At 49.2% G+C, this 20620-nt stretch overlaps 1 protein-coding gene across 4 annotated transcripts in view; it reads right to left on the bottom strand.

Moving 5' to 3' along the window:
• PHACTR4 (phosphatase and actin regulator 4) overlaps positions 1-20620 on the bottom strand; it is a 64254-nt gene that overhangs the window by 5962 nt on the left and 37672 nt on the right. For 2 of the 4 annotated variants that reach the window (XM_026076377.1, XM_026076380.1), the window contains 7 exons: positions 9734-9910; positions 9218-9298; positions 5856-6020; positions 5364-5723; positions 1424-2003; positions 635-858; positions 21-171 (listed from right to left, as the gene is read on the bottom strand). In XM_026076377.1, coding sequence (XP_025932162.1) covers positions 21-171; positions 635-858; positions 1424-2003; positions 5364-5723; positions 5856-6020; positions 9218-9298; positions 9734-9910 — 1738 coding nt within the window. Of the gene's footprint in view, positions 1-20; positions 172-634; positions 859-1423; positions 2004-5363; positions 5724-5855; positions 6021-9217; positions 9299-9733; positions 9911-18265; positions 18494-20620 lie in introns of those variants that run through there. The other 2 variants (XM_026076379.1, XM_026076378.1) reach the window with 2 other exon arrangements.

Genomic DNA, 20620 nt, shown 5'->3' with positions numbered 1-20620 from the left:
TCCTYCTCTGTTCTTTGTACCTGATCAATGTCGTCCCGATCTGTTGCCGAATTTCATTCCACTCCTCCTTGCTCTTCCGAGGGAAGACAATCTTTTCCTCGTGCGGGGCAGTTGCGTTCCCCAGTTTCATAGCCAGCGTGTCTTTCCTCTTCACTTTGTTAGCCAGCGTGCCTGTGGGGAGGAAGAGCAATGGGATGCGACTGAAGACTGCAGTGCCCAAGCATAGCGGTATAAGCCACAGGCGCCCTGCAGTCCTGCTCCCCCAGCGCTTGCTTTCTAAGTGAAGCACTRCAGCTCCTGAGCTAGCAGGAGCTAGTCACCACAGCAAGAGCTAGAGTTCCTCTGCGATGCCCACATGCTCGGCTAACGCCATCCCACCTGAAGGATGCGATGGCACAGGCTATTGCAGGAGCCATCTGAAACAAAGAGGAGTTGGGGGTCTATCTCATCAGAGATRCAGGTTTGGCTGCTAGAGCTTTTGCAAAAGTAGCAAAAGAGGACATGAGGTACATCACAAAACCAAGAGCCAGCTGCTTTGAAGAGCCATGTGAGCTAGCTCTTTGATCYAGATCTCAATACAGCCAGGCACAAGTTCAGCAAAGAAAAAAAGCCAGCTGCAATGTCAAGGCCTTACTGTTATGGCTTTCATCTTCTTCCTCATCCTCATCATCCTTGTACAGGATGGGCCCCTCTGAGTCAGAGTCGCTCATCCCTTCATCTCCCTCCTGCTCCTCTGGGAGGGCCTGGGGTACCAGCTTTGGGATGACTGTGACAGATGGCACATCTCCAATATACACACGAGGGCCCGAACTCTGCTCCTCCTCCTGGTCATCTTCTTCCTCTTCCTCATCGTCTGGACTAACGAGAAGCACATTATTAGATCTCTCCTCCCAAAGGACAAGGATGCTTTCTGGCTGAGGCAGTGCTGGGGCRGGTTGTTTGCAGAATCAAGCAGCCCTCTCACCACCCCACTGTGGGACCTTCAGGTTCAACTACGTTCTAATACAAGGCAGTCCTTTTCCCACTTCTGTTTTGCAAAAATGAAAGGTTAAGGAGGCCATGAATGGATGAAATTCAGGACCTCATTTTGTCTTAGTGCAACTAAAGACAGGCCTAGATTCCTGGTATTGGCTTGTATTAGTACTCTGGAGCATGTTTACTGTTATAAGCAGTAAAATCCCAGAACCAGGGTTAATGTCATGGGGAAGATGCACTGGGCCCTTAAGAGACTGATGCACARATTCAGCAGACAAGCAAAATGATTTCTAGGCTGTGGTAACAAACAGCATAAAAAATAGCCCTGTCCATAGCCCTTTAGACCATCAGAGCCTTACCCTGATAAGCAAGAGCAACACCAAAACGTCAGAGCCCAGTGTGACCCACACCGCTGCTAAACGCCACCACACACGCAGCAGGTACTCACACTTTCAGCATCTCGATGGTGACCGGCAGGGATCTCGTCCGGCCCAGGGTGCCGTTGTCGTCTCCAAAGCCATCGTTCTCAAACAGCAGCGAGTGAGCCCTGTGCGAGCCCTCGGCAGGCGGCGTGACAGGCAGGGGACTGGCCAGAGCCTGCTGGATCCGGATGTGCAAGGGGATTTGGGGCAGCCGAGGCAGCACGTGAGGTTCGCCAAACCCTTGCTCTGCCGCCCTCTTCGTGGCTTCCAGGGACCTGAAGTCTTCAGGTGGAGGAGGAGTCTCTTTGGGCAGGTCCAGGGAGCGTGGAGGGTCCAAGGCAGGGGTGGAGGCAGGCAAGGGGATGCGCGGAGGCTCAGGCGGTATGTGCGTGGGCAGCGGCGGCGAAGGCGAGGGTGGCGGGTAAGCAGGGGCCACGTGCACTGGCATCAGGGCAGGGCGGTTGGTCGTCACTGTCCTCTCGCTCGGGGGCTTGGAAGCGAGAGCTGACTCTGAGCTGTGGTTAGGAATGGGGCCTCTCTTGGGTGGGAGGGGAGGAGAAGGCTTAGACAAGCCTGCACCACTATTCATTGCTTGAGAAAGTTCAGCTGAAACAAAAAAGAGCAACTACAATTAGCAGTGGCTTCACCCTTCAGTGTGGAAAAAGCATGGCAAAGTACTCGAGACCAAGCAATCTCAGCTGCTCTTCCACTAGAGCAAGGTGCCAGAAATAACCAGGTTGCCAACTTCTAGTTTGTCCTTTCGGCAGCAAAGGTAAGGCTCAGGAGAGCAGCCAGAAACAAGCAGGCTGGGAGAGGTCTGTGCATCCTGCTGCTTTGGAGGAAGGAACAGCACCAGCCCTCGAATGACAGCAGATGGAGCTCGTCCAGATCAGCGTGCTGCCRTAGCCAGGGAATGCAGGTATGTAGGGCACTTTATGGCTGTATTTACAGCATCAGTCTGCAAAGGAATCCGAGACATCCAGGCACCCCAGACTTCAGCTGTGCTAACAGCTCCCTTGCACATCAAAAGAAACTTTTGGGGAAGTCTCAGCTGAGGGCAAAAGTCAGTGGAACCGCAAGCAGCAGTGTGCTCTCCCCCTTTCTGYTCATCTGCCTAAGAAAACCTTGCTGCTAGCAGCTCCTGCCTAAGGATGAGGTTTTGCTCTACTCCCTGTGCACTCTGTTCCTTAAGCCCCGTACAAGCTTACCTGCAGCTACAAAAAAAAAGCTCTTCCAAATCCACGTAAGAGCTTTGAGTTGGAAAGGGAAACACAGGGACCATGTCATAGTAAGGAAAACTTCTGCAATAAGCAATCCTACCCCTTGCTCCTAGGGAAGAAGCTGCACCAGTGAAGACTGCTCTTGCTTCAAAGGTTTATAGCCTTTAATATTCATATATTGATGGCTTCTTAGGCTCAAAAAGTCATTTTCCCCTGCTTAAAGGGGGTCAAATTTATCGCACATCTCATAYGGAGCAGGTTACGGTCCCGGTGTTGTGGCCCCCAGCACAGAGCCAGGAGGAGACTCTGCTATCAGGCACCACAAGAGGGTGCTGCAAGCGGGGAGCGTTTCGCCAAGATAAGGCTGCATAACCGGAGAGAGGTGGGCGCATTTTTGGGATGTTTGGCATTTTCAGACTTTCCCCTTATAGGTTAAGGGTTAGATTGTGCAAAACGTCGAGTGCTCTCAGCTCCCATCATCGTCAGCACAGAGGGTTTTCAATATCTCCTCGGCAGCGCTCAAAGCCTGGCGGGACCAGGCTCAGAGTCACCTTTGGGTACTGATAGACCAATTTGAAAAGGAACCAAGTAGTTGGCAGAAGGAACAGGAGACAGAAGGGTTAGGTGCTGTTCAAAGCATCCTCCTGAGCCAGCCYGTCTCCCTTCGGTGCGATAAAGTCTCAGCGCACCGAGTGGCCCAACCTCTTGTGACCTGCCACCGCAGCAAAACATGTTGCTCTAACACAGGCTACATTAACTACAGCTCCCAAAATCTGTCAGCAGCACTGAGCACCAGGGCTGCCGCCGAGCTCACRGCCATCAGAAGAGCACCGTTTGCCCTGCTTGTTTTTTCAAGGGGCTGCAGATTAAATATCCGTTCCCCCAAAGCAAACGTTTCCCGAGCCTTGCCTGCTCAGAGGTGACATCTAAGACACTGGCAATGTAGGAGCCCAGGGCAGAGAACTGGTGCAGAGGCAGAAGGCACCGTCACATTTGCCTCACCATGTGCCAGTACATGGAATATAGGTAAAAGAGCATATAGAGAGGCATACAGGTCATTTCAGCATCAGTGCTTTACTGCAGGTCCGTGGAGAGCTCCCGAAGCCAATTTCACTGCTGCCATTTATCCACACCACAAAACAAGGCTTGCACAGCAGTGACGGCATGCGTGCCGCAGTCACAGCTCCGTCGTGCCGAGGACGCGCAGCCCTGCGGAGAGCTGCAAAGCCTCTCTCTGCATCTGCATTCTCATCCAGGAGACAAAAGAGGGGCCGGCTGCTCTGCTCTCCTCCCCTCCACACCCCAACAGCCGCAGGTGCACCAAGCCCAGCCCTGCGTCGCTGGAGACAGAGGCAGGCTGGCTCTGAAGGCAGCTTTGATGGATTGCTGTCTTCAGCCACATTTTTTATTCTGCAAGCACCTCCTGCAATTAGCACTGGGGCATTTCAAATACCATCTGTGATGTGTGCAAGCAGCTTAAAGAAAACAAGAAAGTATTTCATCGGGTGCTCAGGCATGGTCAGACTAATCAAGCTGGTCTGGCATACAGGAGCGTTTAATACCATATCAAGGTCACTTGCAAAACCTGCTCGAGCACAGAGAAGCCCCACACAGAACAGAGTGATGCAGCTCATACCGAAAGCAGTGGCCCTGGCTACTTCAGACTGTAACTTGCACCCGAGCCGAGCTTCCCCCGCTGCCTCCCAAACCACACCTGTCTAACACCTCCAGTTTCTGTGATAACAGTACAGACATCTCCCATTGATCTTCCCAGGAACCTCCCTCCTAGTCTGTACTAGCCTCTGCTAATCCAATCCACAGATAAGCAGGAGGTCTGTGAAATATGAACAGGCCATCAACTAGATTCGAGTCATTTGTCTCGCTCACTCAAGCGTCTTGCATCTTTAAGGCCTCTGAGAACCTTAAATAGAGCAGGAACTCAATTCAGCTTTAAGAAACCCTCCCAGGCTCTTTGCCTTAGAAAAGTTACAGTCAAAAAACCTAAATGTCTTATTTCTAAGTGGGAAGAATCAGCTCAAATTATGCTTTATTCCATTTATCCATGGGACAAGAATTAAGGCAGCTTATGAGATCAGTACAGCAGTACCCTGACCACCTTAGAGAAGGTGCCTGAATATGAACCAGGGAAGTCTTAATTATCCCTGCCAGCTCCAGGCCTCTCTGCTCTAAGTGGAAACCTCACRGCCCAGCAATGACAGCCATCACAGAGGTTAGTTGTTGTGATGTGAGGGTGGTTTTTTTCTCCCCGCCTTCTAGAACCAGCTGAAAGTATCAATCTCACTGACCATAGCCCAGTGAGGCAAAAATCTCAATACACCATCCATCAATCCAGGTTGTCGACAGCTGAATTCCAGCCCTCAGTGAAACATTCAAAGACATCATCTTAAAACTGACAGAAACGCCTTCCCRTCTCCTTGCACCACTCCTGTCCCTGCCGAAAGCGGCCAGGCACTCCCTCCTGTAGGCAGTTGTTGGAAACACGCACATTTGACAGATTGGATGGCTTAATGGCAGAACACTCCCGTAATTACACTGTCCTCAGCACACGGCTGTCCTGGCTAACACTGGCGGATCTTTTGAGTCCAAACTGGACCGTTTTCATGACAGGTTGTCAGACTACATCATACTAAAAATCTCCCCTTACAAGCAGGAGAGAATCTCACAGYGAGGGCTCCAGAACATCCCAAGACACAACCGAAAGCAGCTTCAGCAGGCAGGCACTTACCTATGACTGAGTTGCTATTTCTGTTCACAGGCTTGGGTGGTGGGATGGGAGGCTGTTTGGCAGGAGCAGTGCTGGTTGTACTCGTGGGAGCAGTAGTGTTGGCATTGGCAAGAGCAGGGGGCAGAGTCCTGGGGGCCGGGGAAGGGGCAGCTGTGGAATTGACTGTCTTTGCTGCCGCGGGGGCTGTGGTGGAGGACGCAGTTCTCCCAGTATTGCTGGCAGGGGCAGGATCTTTCACCTGCGCTTCGTTTGCCTCCTGAGAAGTGGAGGGAGGTCTTTTTGGAGGAAGCAGAGGCTGTCTAGGGACATGCGGCTCCTGAAGTGGCTCCGATTCTGCACCAGGATGGCTGCTGGATGAGCCTGCAAAAGCAAAGACAGCTGAGTTTAATAGACTGGAGGGCCCAGAGAGGGGATGGAAAAGTCAGAAGAAAAATCAAAGCTGGTCCTGCAAGAACATGAAGCAACTGAYTGTGCAAACATCTGGATTCTTACCCTGTCTTTTCTTTGGTTCCTCAGCTGGAACAGGCTTCCTGAGGCTTGGCGGCTTTGTGGCCTCTTCCTCTTGGCTGGTCCGATCGCAAACCCCAGGACCACCGATAGGGACTGTGTGGCCATTCTTCAGTGCAGGTGGGTTGAGCTTCTCTGGTTCTTCACCATCTGCAAGGGGATGGGAAGGGAGAGAAGCAAAAAGAAAACAGTCAGAAGGCACAAGACAGAGGACACATGGCTGAGCAGCCTGAACTGCCATCAGTCCATACCAATTTCTCTTTGGCTTGTGAAACAACTGGTCTTCAGTCTACCTTCTGCAGAGGAGAGCAYAGCAACATCAACTCTAGCTTAAGCTGAGTGCTCGATTTCATTATCAAGATGCAAAATAGTACAGTGCTGTATCCCATCAAGTTTTTTTTTCCCCCTTCAGCAGCCTCTTAACCTACCATCTACATTTAAAAACTGTAAAACTAGTATGTCCAATGCTATGCCACAGGCCCAAAAAGCTGTAATCACAGTTAAGCAAGAAGCAGATTGCTCCAGCCACTTCCATATCCACTCACTGTAAGAGTATACACATATCCTCCACCACAATACAAAATCCAGCACTGGCCAAGGAATCTACTGAACATGCAACAATAGATTTTAACAGTCTTGCAATGAATTAGTGCATTTCTATTTCCCTTCTGTTTCTGCCCTGCATTTGGCACAAAGATCACCAGTCTACCCAAAACATCCCAGAGTGGGGAGGAGGCATTTCCTCACTTTTACCTTTGTTTTGATCAGATGTAACCATACCTCTCCAGAATCTGTCGTACTTCATCTCAACTATTTCTGCCCTTGTGGATTCTAGTGTTAAGTTTCCCAAACTTTAGAAGAAAGACCTCTCTTTTCCCAAAGAGAACTCTTTTCAGCCCTGCTATGTCATGCTTTTGAGAGCATTTAAAGCCCTAGTCACAATGAGGAAAAACTCGCCCATTCTCTACCTCCTTAATTGCCTTGACAGGACAAACTGTGTTATTTGTAGAGTCAGCGTTAGCATCCACTCTAACAGTGCAACGCACATTTTGACTGTTTGGTTTCAGGCTCCAAGGAGACTTTAGTAGATATATCACCAGTCTGATTAAAAACCCTTGGCATTTTCATCAGCCTACCACCTCTCAGCCAATTCTAATACACAGCATCATGGGTCTCCCAAGCATCAGAGCCTAGCACTTTTTGTTGCTCTGATTTTTGATGACTTATTCTGTTGCCCCCTTTCTCCCACCCCATCCCCCCAGCAAAGATCTTCCCTCACCTTCCCCAACTTGGTGTTATTCAGAAGCCAAAAGCAGAGGTGCCACACTGAAAGCTCCCTCTGCTTTCACTTCTGCAAAACTTGTGCTGGTTCCGGAGAGGAGATGGAAGAGMGCTCTGCGTCACTTAATTAGCTGCCCTTCCCTGAAAGGCAGGATGCAAAGACAGCAACAGGAGGGAATTTCCTCCCCAGCCAAGGCTGAAACTCAAGAGMTGAGTTGGAGCTTTTTATGGCAACAGCAATTGCCTCTGGCTAGCTGAAGTCTTCAGCAAGGGAGACAGAAACAGTACGCTCCAGCTTTTCGTAGCCATTCAGCCCTCATAGGCCCTTCTCTGGCACAGCCCAAGCACGATGCTCCTGCTGGCCTTCTCACTCGAGACCACTTTCCCCCAGACTTCAATTCCAGTGACCTCCTTCAAGGTCAAGACAGTCCAATGTGACCTTCCTCACTTACAACACACCCAACACAACCTGCCTGTTGCCAGCCCAGACAGCAGCAGATAGGTGACCACCTCTCCCAACCGTGCTGGGTTTGAAAACCTCCACTACCCTTCTTTCCTCCTTCCTCACTTGTCTCAAAGGATTTCTGGCATTTTTTTCCCCCTAAGAACTTGCCTAAGAAAATTAACTGGCCTTGGAAGTGCAGATTTTAGAATTACAAGCAAATACAATAACCTACCACCACCGTCTTGTGACAGCTCAAGTGTCTTAAAATCATAGAAGCAAGGGATTAAGATAATGCACTTTCTAATCTAACCCTCCCGACAATACTGATTGCTCCCTCGTACCATGGGTTTGCACTTTGTCCAGATTATAACCATCTTCTGTTTCCTAAGCCAGATCAGATGACTTCAACCAGAAAGTAATTCCACCTCCTAGCCACACTTCTGTTACACCCTTGCATTTGGAAGACTCCTCTGTCATCTCTAGCTGGAAGTTTGTTACACAAAGCCTTTGATCCCTCTTTCACAGTTTCATCYTGTGACCTCATGCACCTTTCTACCACAGTGAATTCCTCCTTCGGCCCAGCATTTACACCCTCAGGTAATTGTAGATGGCTTTCATTACACCATAGCTGCAAACAACCACGCGAGACTTTTCCTCTGTTTTGCTTTCAGTGGTTTGGTCTGAAAACCACTTTTGCACCTCCACTTTTTCCTCTTCCACTTCGTCTACATTTTTCTTAGAAGAACAAACCCTGAAGTTTGCCATTATGTTATGGCTGCCTCTGCAATACGTCACTGAGGTGCAAATATACACTGCTGTAAGCCAAAGACCATGCCGCCATCAAAACAGGCAGCCTGCTCTCCCACCACACTTTCCAGCTCCCTCCCTTGTACTAACATTACCCAACATGCAGCCAAATCAAGCCAGGTGACAAACYGAAAACTTATGGTGGCAGGGTGGACCCAATTCACCAGAGACACCATGGATGACAGAAAGCAGGAGGGGACTTCTCTGACAGCAGGGTGCTTTGATAAACTTACAGCAAACTGACCCCATACCATGAAGCAACTCTCATCTCTAACACCTGGAGGAAATTCCCCTACCCAGGCAGCTCAAAAACCATCAATTGGTTTCTTTTTCCAAGCCTAAGGCCTCAACACCTGGATGCCAAGGCCAGAGCCTCCCCTGCTAAGGTTAGGGTGCAATCTGAAGTGTGATCAGAACAAGCCAGAGATTGCGAGTGTGACAAAGCAGCTTAGGAGGACAGGARAAGGCAGCTAGACTGGGACAGGTACAAGAGGGACAGGACAGAAGTGACACACACAACGCCCCTTCCCTCCCTGCTGGCAGCAGGCAGGAAGATGTGCAGACAGGCACTGCATTTCCTCAGGAACATCTCCRTAGGTGAGCAGGCTGCCTTCCAGCCAGGGGCAAAAGCCAGACAAGGGAGCATATCAAAAAGGGCAAGACAAGTTGAGAGGAACAACATTAGCAGAGAGCCTTTAAATTTCTCCCGAAGAAGAACGGCTGCAAGGCAGGAAGGGAAGAGAGGGAACACGTCGGAGGCAGATAGCTACACAGAACACAGATAGGTGGAGGATAAGTTGATTTGCAGACTCACCCTGCTCAGGGTCTTCCAACAGAACCCCTCTTTTTACCAGCTCCTCTCTTGGCTTTCGCATAGAAATCTTTCGTTCTAAAACTGATATTAAATTAAAAAAAAAAAGCACTCAGAAAACAGGGTAAGCTAGAGGTTCAAGAAGAATAGTTTTTAAAGGCATCAGTCCTTGGGAGAAATAAAAGGGCTTCAAATTTCTCTTTTGCATGGATTAAGAGGAGGGAGGAGGGACTGCACGTTCAGGCCTGTGCTTCACACTAGATGGGTGATCAGGAGCAAACCCTCCCTCCCCACAGCTGCTTGGGGAGGTTCCCTCCGAGAAAGGAATGCTGCTTCTCTGAAAGGACATCTCCATGGCAAGGTGTTTCTGGTGAGATCACAGGTGCCAGTCCACCACCAGCAAAGTCGCATTTGGTTCTTAAGCATTCAGGCTTGTGGCAAGCCATTCTCATTAGTCACACAGCTAATTGCAGATTTCCCAAATGGAGGAAGGGACTCCCGCCCAGCCCATGCCTTTACCTTCCGAAGTCTCCTTAAATTTGTCGCTGCTTTTCTTTTTCCTCCACTTCCAAGGCTTGAAGATCTTGCCAAAGCTCGAAAACTTGCTTTTCCTCTTTGTAGGGGGTGTCGTGTCACCAGTTTCCAGGACGTCCACCCCCATGCCGGCATCCGTCGGCGGGTGATCCGCTTCTTCAGCTGCACAGAAAAGAATATGCAAGTTACCCCTGTGCTGCAGAGGATGGCTGCCGTCTCCCACCAGGACGCCCCAGCGCGCTGCGGAACAGGGACGCGTGTTCATGCAAAGAACGTAGCGAGACTCCATGCCTTCGCGTCACCAGGCAGCAGTTCGCATTCGCTTGGGGAGAGGAGAGTGGCGTTTGCAATGTTAACAGTGCAAAGGGTAACTGATAAAAAGAGGCTTCCTAATGAAACAAGGATTAGTTCAGAATGGCAGTGCTATAGCTTTGCCAAAGGAACACAAACCACTTTGTGGCCGATTCGCATCCTCAGTTGGAAGCAACTGTGCTAGACGCAAGCAATTACACGAATACAAATACCTTCCAGACAGCCGAACGGCGGATTTCCATGACTGTCTACACGCGCTGAAATTACCAGCCCCATTACAACAGCTGTATGGGCTAGAACTAAGCCACACTGATTTTTCCCTCTATAAATACGGCCAGCAGCGCTGGCCAAGAGCAACAACGACACAGGAAAGCAACACAATACAGGCCTGTGCTCCACCTACTGTACTAGAAGTCTCTGGAGAACAGCAGAAGGACACAGAGGAGGGAAGGGATGCAGGAAAAAACCCGTCTGACTTAACTTCAACAAAGAAGCTCATAAAGAAACAATATGTTAAGCAGAACTAGAACACAAAACATTAAGCTGGTGACCGTCAATTCTCTCTGGCTTGCCTAGCGCCGTCATTTGCTGGGTATTTGATAAAACATAAAGGAACACTTACAATCAGCAGAATCCAGCAATGCCTGCAAAAAAATTGGAGCGTGCACACAACCTAAGGTGAAGTCAGCTGGTGGCCTGCCTCATGGTCTTAATTTACAGACCCAGAGTCCCTTGGCTTCAGCACTGCATAAGACAGGACTACCCAAGCTCCATCGCYGAACTCCAGGAAAACGCTCAATATTGAGAGGAGAGCCCCGAGGCTTTCCACAGACCTGCGATGTAGTTGTGCCAAACGCTACATACCTCAGGCTGAGGTGCTGCCTTGGAAATTGCACTGTGCATCTTGCTTTTGAGCCTCTAGGTCAAATGTTTCAGAGTTTGCAAGCCTTCTGGGATCACAAAAGACCTTTCGGTCTCAAACGAGCCCATATGACGTGCCAGCAGAAAAGACAATACCCCCAGGCCACACAGCAAGTTCTGCCAAGAATCCCATCTCCCGGGGCTAAAAGATTGGAAAAGGAGTTTTATGGAAACACCATTTTGCACAACAAGAAGTTAATAACATATCTATGCAATCAAACAAATATCCACCAAGGATATAGATGCGGATGTGAAAAAGCAGATTCCCATCAATGTGCAGAAGCTCAGATTCGGAATGGGGAAAGACAAAAAAGGAAAAACCCTGTTGCTGACTTTTGCAGGAGCTCTCCCTGAAAGCCTGTAGCGTTTCCTAGTGTGAGATTTCAGCCCCCAGCAGCCTCGGGCAAGCGGGCTGCTCCTGTGCACACTGCACAGGCAGACCCCAATTTCTCCGTCTGAGCGGAAATGAGATGGAGGATCACTGACCAGGAGAGAAGAGCAACAGAGAACATGTTAGCAAYGCAAGGGAAACCAGAGGGTATTTAGCAAGAGGATCCAGATCACACGGGGGAAGTGCAGTCTTTAAATGATGGGGGAAGAGAAGAACCTGGCCAGGACTTAAGTTTCTGGAGAGGCTGCAGCAGCAAGGAAATGCTCTCTGACTGCTGTGCTAGCTAGTAGGAAAAAARAAGTATTTTCAAAGCAGACATTGTGGCCATTTCAGACTTTACCTACAATGCACGACCGTCCCAGGTCTGCAAACCTGTCTCATCTTGCTCCCTGGACTGCACAGATTTCACGCAGTAACAGTTGGGGGGGCTGGGTTTTTTTTTAATCAGCCCCCTAACAGAAAGCTGAGTTCACTCAGAACCAGTGAAAAGCTGATGCCAGTCAAGATTTATTTGTAAAAGGAAGATCATTCAGCACCTGAGCTACTTCTTCAAAACCTGGCTTCCCAACAAGAGAGACATTTGGTGGAAGGTAGCACACAAGATGTCAGTACTAATTTGTGATTTTCTGCTGGAAGGGGGGGGGGGGAGGAATGGCATTTCAAGCTCTCAGAAACCCGAGATGAATTGTCTAGATGTTTAGAAGTTTCTTCAGAGGCTAGAACATTAGCCCTGGAGTTGTACATGTAATTTTAAAAAGCAGTATTCACTTTGTTCAGTAGAGCGTTCCCAAAGTTTACCGGGCAGGCAACACCGCTTGCCAGGCACAAGCTGCGGACTGAATTTGGAACCCAAGTGCCACCAAAAAGGTGTTTCTGAGCCTACGTTGAGTGATCCTCACCCTCGCAAAGAGCAGTAACAGCACTGAAGGTGGTTGTACCAAGCTTGTCTCATATACATCCCTTGTTTGAATTGCTCTAAGGAATGTGACTTATGTGCTGTCAGCCACCCCAGGTTTCAGAGTGCTGCACTAAGCAAAATAAGTTATTAAAAGAAAACTCAACCATCAGGTCCACGGATTAGTGAATGGAGACTTCCGCAAGCTGGGGTTTCTCCACTTCCAATTAGCAGGAGAAGTGCAAGCACTTCCCTCCCACAGCCAGCTCGGGAGAAAGAACGGGCATGAAAGGATGAACCGAAACTGCGAGAGACACTTGATATCCCCAGCCCAGGAGCAGCTAAAGAAGCAGGAAGGGGTTGGGGGAAGTCCAGATGCAATTTTATTCCATGGGGTAGAATTTTTCTCCAGCTTCCACAGTCCAGGCCCGGATGTGGAATCAAATACCATCTCAGGGCAGAGYGCTTCACACCAGCTACCTGAGCGCCCTTAACTCCAAATATCACACAGGTTAACACCAAAGCCAGGTTTCACTACAACGTTCCACAACGATATCTAATAACTCAGTTCTTGCTTCTCTGCCATGCTACTCTGTCAGCAGCRCTATTGCAACTGTTTGTAGGTTCGTACTGTGAATCAAATCTTGTCCAACATGAAAAAATCTTCCATTTTTGCTGTTTTAAAAATCAGTTCTTTTTCTAAAAACAACCTTTCAGGAGGGGGAGAAAAATTTCATCTAGCACTTCCTAGCATAAAACCACAGTCCAAACCATTTTCACCATCTCTTTTGCTTTGGGTAGAATAAAAACTCATTGCATTTTACCAAACAGTGTGAACATCCCCCTGACAACGCCAGCCCACGAGGTGAGACCAACGCCGTGAAAGCAATTTCCTTCCTCTTGCCACCTTCATATGAAAATGGGTTTCATTCTGTCCAGCTCTGCAGCCCTGCCTACTTCCAGGAGAGTTCAATGCCGTGATCTCCTCCGCAGCACTCTTCCTTTCACCATCCATAATTACCATGCGGACACAGACATTTAAAATAGCCTGTTATGATCCAATTATAAATTACATTTACTGCTAATGAGCAGGTGGATCAGCAGCTATAGGTGTGTTCTAAAGCGATCTGTATTTTAAGCAACCTCATCGTTCAGTGACCACATTCGGTAGTGCGTGCACTCCCTCGGAAGAGGGCCTCTCGATCACAGCCCATTTTCAGCTCAAATTTCCCCGAAGAACAGTGCAGAGAGGACATTTCCAACCCAAACTGCCTTCACTGCCAAAGGCGTCTTGACAAGGTGGCTCCTCGGCGCCTCTCCTTGTTCTGCTCTGTAAGGTACAGGAGGTCCTTAAGCTGTTTTGCAATGCAAGGCAGAAAGTCCCTCCTTACCCGAGTCATGGGCTGGGAAACTGTGCTGAGAAACCACAGCACAGTGCTCTGGGAAAGAAACGGGGGGGAAAAAAAAAGAGGACCCAGATTTTAAGAGAACCATGAGAAGGGTTAGGAAGCCAATATCCTAGCCTTGCTGAGGCCCCGGCACTGACACTGCTTACCTGCATGTCCAAGAGACCAACCTTGCCTTCACTGCTGGCTCCCAGGCTGGACAGCCAATTTAAAGTTCAGGGAAAAGGTTAAATGAGGTCACACTGGCATGGGTGAACCCAGCAGAGTCCTCATTAGAAGGTCAGAGCTTTCAACTAAGCAGGTCTGCCATGCGTCCACCCATGCCAAAGAATGACCTTGTTTAACCGTTCTGCAAAAGCTGCATGGACGCTCACATTTCGGAAAAGTGACCCAAGAACAGGGAAAGTCACATAAAGCCCACCGTGACACCAGCAAGCTGTGCTCAGCTTAACACACTGCTCTAACAGAGCCCAGATTCGGGAAAAACTCCCAAGTAAAGGGTCTCCAGTGACCCGAGCGCATTGCCCTAGGCAGGGGCCAGCATTTCGCCCCGAGGGGACAGCTTGGGCACCGTTCCTGCCGTGCCTCCGCAGACGTGTCCTCCCGCACGCAGCCAGGCGCAGGAAGGAGTCACTGAAAACGGGCTGCCGCCTCCCAGCCGGAGCCTGCTGCTGTTTCTGATCTTCTCGCTGAAGCACTTCCTGTGCCCTGATCCTATTCCATCAAAACGAGCAGGTGAACTGGAGCTGTTTAAACAGCAGTTCTGTGCTAACCCAAAATGTTTAGACTGAAATAGTCTAGGGAACCGTCACAAAATTGGCACAGCCGGGAGACGCAAGAAGGCAGAAAGCTCCAGCAGTGCCAAGCAGCTAGGGACACAGATCTCCTGTCAGTATGGACCAGATCCAAGAGAGGCTGCCTGGCCAGCTGGTCTTTCAAAGACCAGCTCTTGCTACAGACTGTTACCAACATTTACGCCCATCTTGCAGTTAAAATGCAGAYGGAAAAAAGCTTTTCACCAACTGCACCTCGTGTTAGGTGCAAACTGTTGTGCAAGAACCTGGGTGGTGTTTAGCTACYGCATGTTTTCTTCCAGAGAACAGAAACCATCCCAGCAGGAGAAGCCAGCTTCGGGAGAAGATGGAGACTTGCATTTGCTCTCTGAGCTCGTCACACAGTCAGCAAGCTTTCCCCAGAGCTTTTGTGGAGCTCGGTGGAGCCGTTTCTGTGAAAGGTGGAAAGGCTTTCGTTTCCACCACCATGGAGAAAGTCAGCTCTTAGTGGACAAGACAGCAGAACCAAGAGCGGAGTCAAAAACACCGCACTTGCTCTGCACATGGGACACCACCAACAGCAAGCACCTATCTAGCTGAACTTTAGGAAACACCAGCATATAAGTACAATGGTCTAATGGTCACGCCACAGCCCAAGGRAGGAAGAAGCCAGCACATGAGCAAATACAGCAGACCTCAGAGATCAAGCCCCTCCGTAGCCTTTTGCACAGCAGCGTACAGCCAGCTCGCTACCAGCTTAGTAAAAGGCACAGCAGAGATTTCAGGTGCAAACATGAATAAACAAAGCCTTTACTCCATTAGAGATCTAGATCAGATGGCTAGACCTCTTACATATAGCATTAAAAACAATGAAAATTAAAGCCAAGCTGCATCTAATGTAGATCTCTGCATGGCCGTAAGAAATTACTTCTGGTGAATTTAAGCCATTTTAACTCGGGCCACACACCAAAAGCCAGTATGGCTATGGAGAAAGGGTTTTTTGTTTGTTTTGAACTGGCACACCATCACATAAGCGGAAAATCACTTCAAGATCCAAGTTAGAGATCCTAACAAAGCAAGACTGAAGGATGTGGAAACAAACAAAACCAAAAAAAAATCAAGGAATTGCATCTCAGGTGCTGACAATTCATATTATATTCCTAAATGCCTGGGAAGGAAATTATTAATTTCCAGTGTTCCTGAAGAAAACGACACCATCCTTCAATAAGGCTGTAGGGTCAGTCAGCCCCAGGCCAGGACCGCAGACCACRGGTGGTAGGAAAAAGACAGAGGGCATGGTGTTTTCCCTGCCCATCCTGCAGGTATTTGAAAGGTGCTGGAGCAGAGGAAGAACGGACGCATCTCACCACTGCCTGCGCTACAGCAAGGTCTTTGCCCYAGTCCATTTTGGAGCTGCGGGATCTGTTAGAGTCCACCTTCATTAACAGATATCCTTGCAAAGGAAATGAGAAAGCAGCAGGATTTTGCTTTGTAACAGGACTCGCGTAGTGTGTAAATCTTCTGGTCCACAACCTTACTATCTGCAAACTACAGCTCACCCAGAACCTGACTCATGTCTTATTTGTGGTATTTACTACAAGATTTCCAAAAATTACTAGAGTTTCAGTTTACAAGGAGCTCACAGGGCATTTCTGTCTCAAAGTCATGGCCTCAGGGCCCACAGACTGACAGAACTGGAGTGGTGAAACTACGCTAGAGTAAAAGACAACATAAATGCTGAGCTGAGAGCTAAAGGCACTTGCAGAAATTAGGCGCTTCAATGCCAAGGCGGCAACCCCCAAAACTTCTGCCTAATTACCCCTATTTTCCTCAAGTTACAGATGCACCTGAAGTTTTGCTGTCACCCAGGCCTGGAGACGCACCGGGAGCTTTTGCTGAGAACRCTCATTATACGCCTGACTAATATTACTATACCTTCAAAGGATGTTTTGCAGTATAGTCTGAACCTAAGGCTATAGCGAGACCAACCGCCTTGCAAAATCGAGCCCGTGTGGGATCCTCATTGGCTAACGCCGTGGGATTGCAACGAATACTGCCGTTGCCAAAACAGTGTTATGCCCAGGCCAGAGAATAATTCAGCTCCCTCGTCTCTGGTTTTGTTGTGCCAGGCTGAGTAGCTAAGAACCAAAAGAAAAAAAAAAGCTTTCAATCAAGCAGCTACAACTCAAAAAGCAAACAAAGAATCTGTTGATGGAAATGCTGTTAGGGTTAAAGTATCAAAAAAGCACTTTAGGGTAAATGTTTCTAGCTTCCTGTAATAGCTTTAAAAACTCCGTGTGCATTTCCTGAATGGTCCAGGGAAGACGTGAATCCTGACCCGACAGCAGTAACAGACTGTGGTCACGAAGCTGGCTCTCACAGTCCCAGCCCTTGGCTTCCTTGTCTTTTGTACGTTTCTAATCACCATGATCTTCATGAGACTTGTTTACAACAGCATCCTGCCAAAGTTAATGTAAGAACCACCTCCGCAAATTCAATTTATTCAGTAGGAACCATGCATGCTGTACCATGAGAGAAGACAACGGATAGCAAGTGACCAGTTGCAGGAACACCAGGTCTGCTGGCTTCCAGCTGGAGGCAAAGGACACCAAGTGATCCCATCTCCCACTCCCTCAAAAATTACAAACATCTCTGGCACTTGATGAGAGAAACAGCCCAAGATTGTACAGATCTGCCTTCCAACACCTCATATATCCAAGGAGAAGATGYTATTTATCTCCATTGACGGTACAAAGACGACTGAAGTTTTACTTCTCCCTTCCACTCTCTTGACACCGCTTATTTTTAGCAGCTCTTGAACAAAACCAGCTAGAGCGAAACTGGGGGTGGGGAAGAAAATCACTAGTTTAAGCTAAGCCTAGCAAAATACTTGGTAGGTTCAAAGTTATAAAAGTGAGAAAGAACGAAAGAGTAATCTGCACCACGGGGAGCTCCCCATGTGCAAGCATCAAGTGTTTCTGTAAAAATCAGATAATTCCACTTTACAGATGAGAGGTAGTAAGAACCTCAACCCAGACATCTGACAGCAAGTCAGCATGAGATGCAAGGAAACAGCACCCAGCCTAAAGTCTCCTCTTCTAGTTAGCACCCCAATCCCACAGCTCAGAACAGGACCTAAGACAGAGTCCTGGAGAACTAGAAATGACACTGAACTACAATGCTCTGGAAGTAGTTYGACTTCCAGAACTTAAAACAAGGGTATTTGCTACAGCCAGCCAGTTACTCAGGGTATCTCAGCACTCTCCCTCTCCATCAAGTCACAGCACCTAAAATTCAAGCCCAGCAGYGTCTTGCAGAATAGAGATAGAAAACAAGCAAAAAGATGACTGCCAAGCCCTTCCTCCCCTCTCAAACTACTGTAGCTGCCCCAGGAAGCTGGGGGGCATCACGCACAAGGAGGCAATTCGGGGCAGCTTTAGTACAGGAAGACTGTCAAGGGGTGAATCCTAGTCTAGGCAGGTGAATTTAGCGCGGTCTGAGCGCTTGGTAAAGCTAGCGTCCCTGGAAGGAGCACGCAAGATCAGAGGCTGACCCCAACGAAYGCAGCCCGGAGCCCGTCCGAAGATCAGCAGAACATGTTGCACAGCGATTGCATGTGACACGACTAAGAGAAAGGCAGGAAACAGCGTTATTTCTCTTGGTGGCTCTTCCCAGCCCAGCAGCCTCCCCGGGCGCCCGAGCCCGACGCAGGTTACACAAGCCGAGCATTCCTGTCTCCAGACTCCTCCGGTCCACCTGCAGCCCTGCCCCGCCGCAGCCCCGGGAGCTCCTCCATCGCCCTTGCCCTCCATTACTCACCAAAAGCAGCTGGATTGACCGGTCTCGAGAAGTGTGGCTGCCCCATTAGATCCTTTTCTAAGCAGCTCTCCGGGGGGGAGGGAAAAAAAAGAGTCTATCCTGAGAGAGTACTTTAAGTCTTCTAAAATGATAAATCCATGCCTCAGACTGGGAAAGGATCCAGAGCCTCGCGAACGAGGCGGCTGCCAAACCTCCGGCAGCGGCACRGGTGTCCGTTGGTCCAGCGCAGGTCCTGCTCTCCCCGTACCCCAGGGCCAGGCACTTGATTCTCATAAATAAGCTCCCGTGCCAGCTCCCTCGGAGCAGGAATGCCTGTCATTCCAGCGCGCGCGCGGCCCAGGGCCCAAGCTCAGGAAGGGGAGGAGACAGCCCGCCACGCTCCAGCCCCTTCGCCGCCTAATCCAAAGCGCCAACACCCCTCGCGCCAAGCCAGAACGCAGAAGAGCCGCGAGGAAGTGGAGAGGGAGACCCACGGGTTTTGTCAAAAAACACAGCCTCAAGAAACCCCATGCACAAATGCACACGGCAGTTTCACTTCCCAAACAGGACCAAGGCGTAAYAGTGTACGTGAGCCTGCAAAATACAAACCAAAAGGGTCAGGAATGATAAAGCACTGTGTTCTTTAAGTACTGTGGGTGCTGCAGCATCCAGAGATTAAAAGGAATTTCAAAAAGAGTGCCTAAGCTGATAAACACCTAGCCAGATGTATAACAGAAATAGGATTTAATAAAAGAAATCTTCACTAAAGGTACCAGGAAGAAGGGGCAGGGAGCATATTCTTTAATTTCAATTTAACAAAGGAAAATAAAACTCATTCATGTACCCTAAAGTCCTTATCTTGATGTTCAGGGTTACAAATATCCCTCTCCATATTTGCATCGCAACAAGAAAGGTCTCCAGAGTTTAAATATAGCCACTTGCATTCTTTCGTTTTCCACCCAAATTTGTGTTACGACATCAGTGACCTACAGATCCCTCCAAGCCGCCCTACACTATACCACGGAGCAACGGGAAGCTCTTCAAGCATTCAGAAGTTAAGATTAACTCGAGGGAAATGGAAATGATTTTTGAAGACACACAGAAATTCCCTGCAACCTCACAGGAGCGACCGAGCAGCCATCGGAGCCCGCCTGACACTCAGTTGTGCTCTCCCCACTCCGGGAAGGGCTGTAGGAGCAGCCGGGTCCCAAAGGCTCCACGATTTGCTGGAGCCCGAGGTCCCTGTCTCTGTCAGGGCAGCAGCTGTGTTACTTTAGCATCCCCGAATACGTCAGACAACCAGGCAGAATTCAAGACTAACTCACTGCTGCAACAGTCTCCATAGTATAAAGCTTCTATTCTGGGAAAGGAGAAAATCCAGGATTGTTAATTAGATCGTTCCCAGCTGTACCAGCGCTGTGTTGCACATTAAGTCGTAACACAACCCAAATGAACACCCGCTTCTGGAGCAACTGAGATCACCATTCACAACTGCACGCGGCAGTGGGAGGTCGCTTTGTGGCCGATATACACCTGGGAAAAAGGAAGAAGGTAGTTTTGAAACCTAATAAAACCCCACCTAAACTTGCAAATACACCTGGAAGATGTTGCCACTCTCAGTTCCTCCACTAACATACTAGACATGCCAGATGACAGCTTGCCAAATCCGCTTCTCCCCTTTGAAACCCAACTGTAAAAACACGGAAGGAAGCGTGTCTCCCGCTGCACCTTCTCTACCTGCAGAAGCACCGTGCTTCTCGTCAACCCCGGCCGGCTGGGCAGAGGACCACCATTGCCACCAACAGCTCCAGCACGACACCCCGAACAGGTGGAAGAGCAATGGGTCAGCAGACACGCGGGGGCGGTGGAGAGGACTGCTCTCTCCTCCCTCCCATGCACGTTCCTGAAAACATGGCTCTTCGCACCCTCCCACCACYGCACACATCTGCTCGCGAGAGCGCCGCAGCCTGCGTTGCGTCTGGTCAGCCACAGCAGTCCGTCTTCGAAGGACTCTTGATTTCCAATGAGGGCAATTAAAGTCCTGATTCACAGGACCTACCTCATTTTAGACTCTTTGCTTTGAAACAAAGAAAAAGCTATGTTAAAGCCACTTAAATACACTGCCACTTGGCAGAGACCTACAAAGTTCGGAGAGTCTTCTTTAAGTCAGTAAACCAGTTGTCCAGCTTGGAAGGTGGTCTGGAAAAAATATCCCTGCATCTGGGAGCCCTGCAGAACACTAAACACTTGATCTAGACTTGCCTAACTTTCACAGACATTAAAACTATTGCATTTTACACGGCATTCGCTGGGAATTTAGAATGCACAAAGCTATGCTGCAGAACAGATGACACATGGAAGACTTAAACCAGAGCA

The sequence above is a fragment of the Apteryx rowi genome, unplaced genomic scaffold, assembly GCF_003343035.1.
Source record: "Apteryx rowi isolate R43461 unplaced genomic scaffold, aptRow1 scaffold_43, whole genome shotgun sequence".
Classification (NCBI taxonomy): Eukaryota; Metazoa; Chordata; class Aves; order Apterygiformes; family Apterygidae; genus Apteryx; species Apteryx rowi.
Note: the sequence above shows the minus strand (reverse complement) of the source record. Positions and strands in the feature narration are given on the sequence as shown.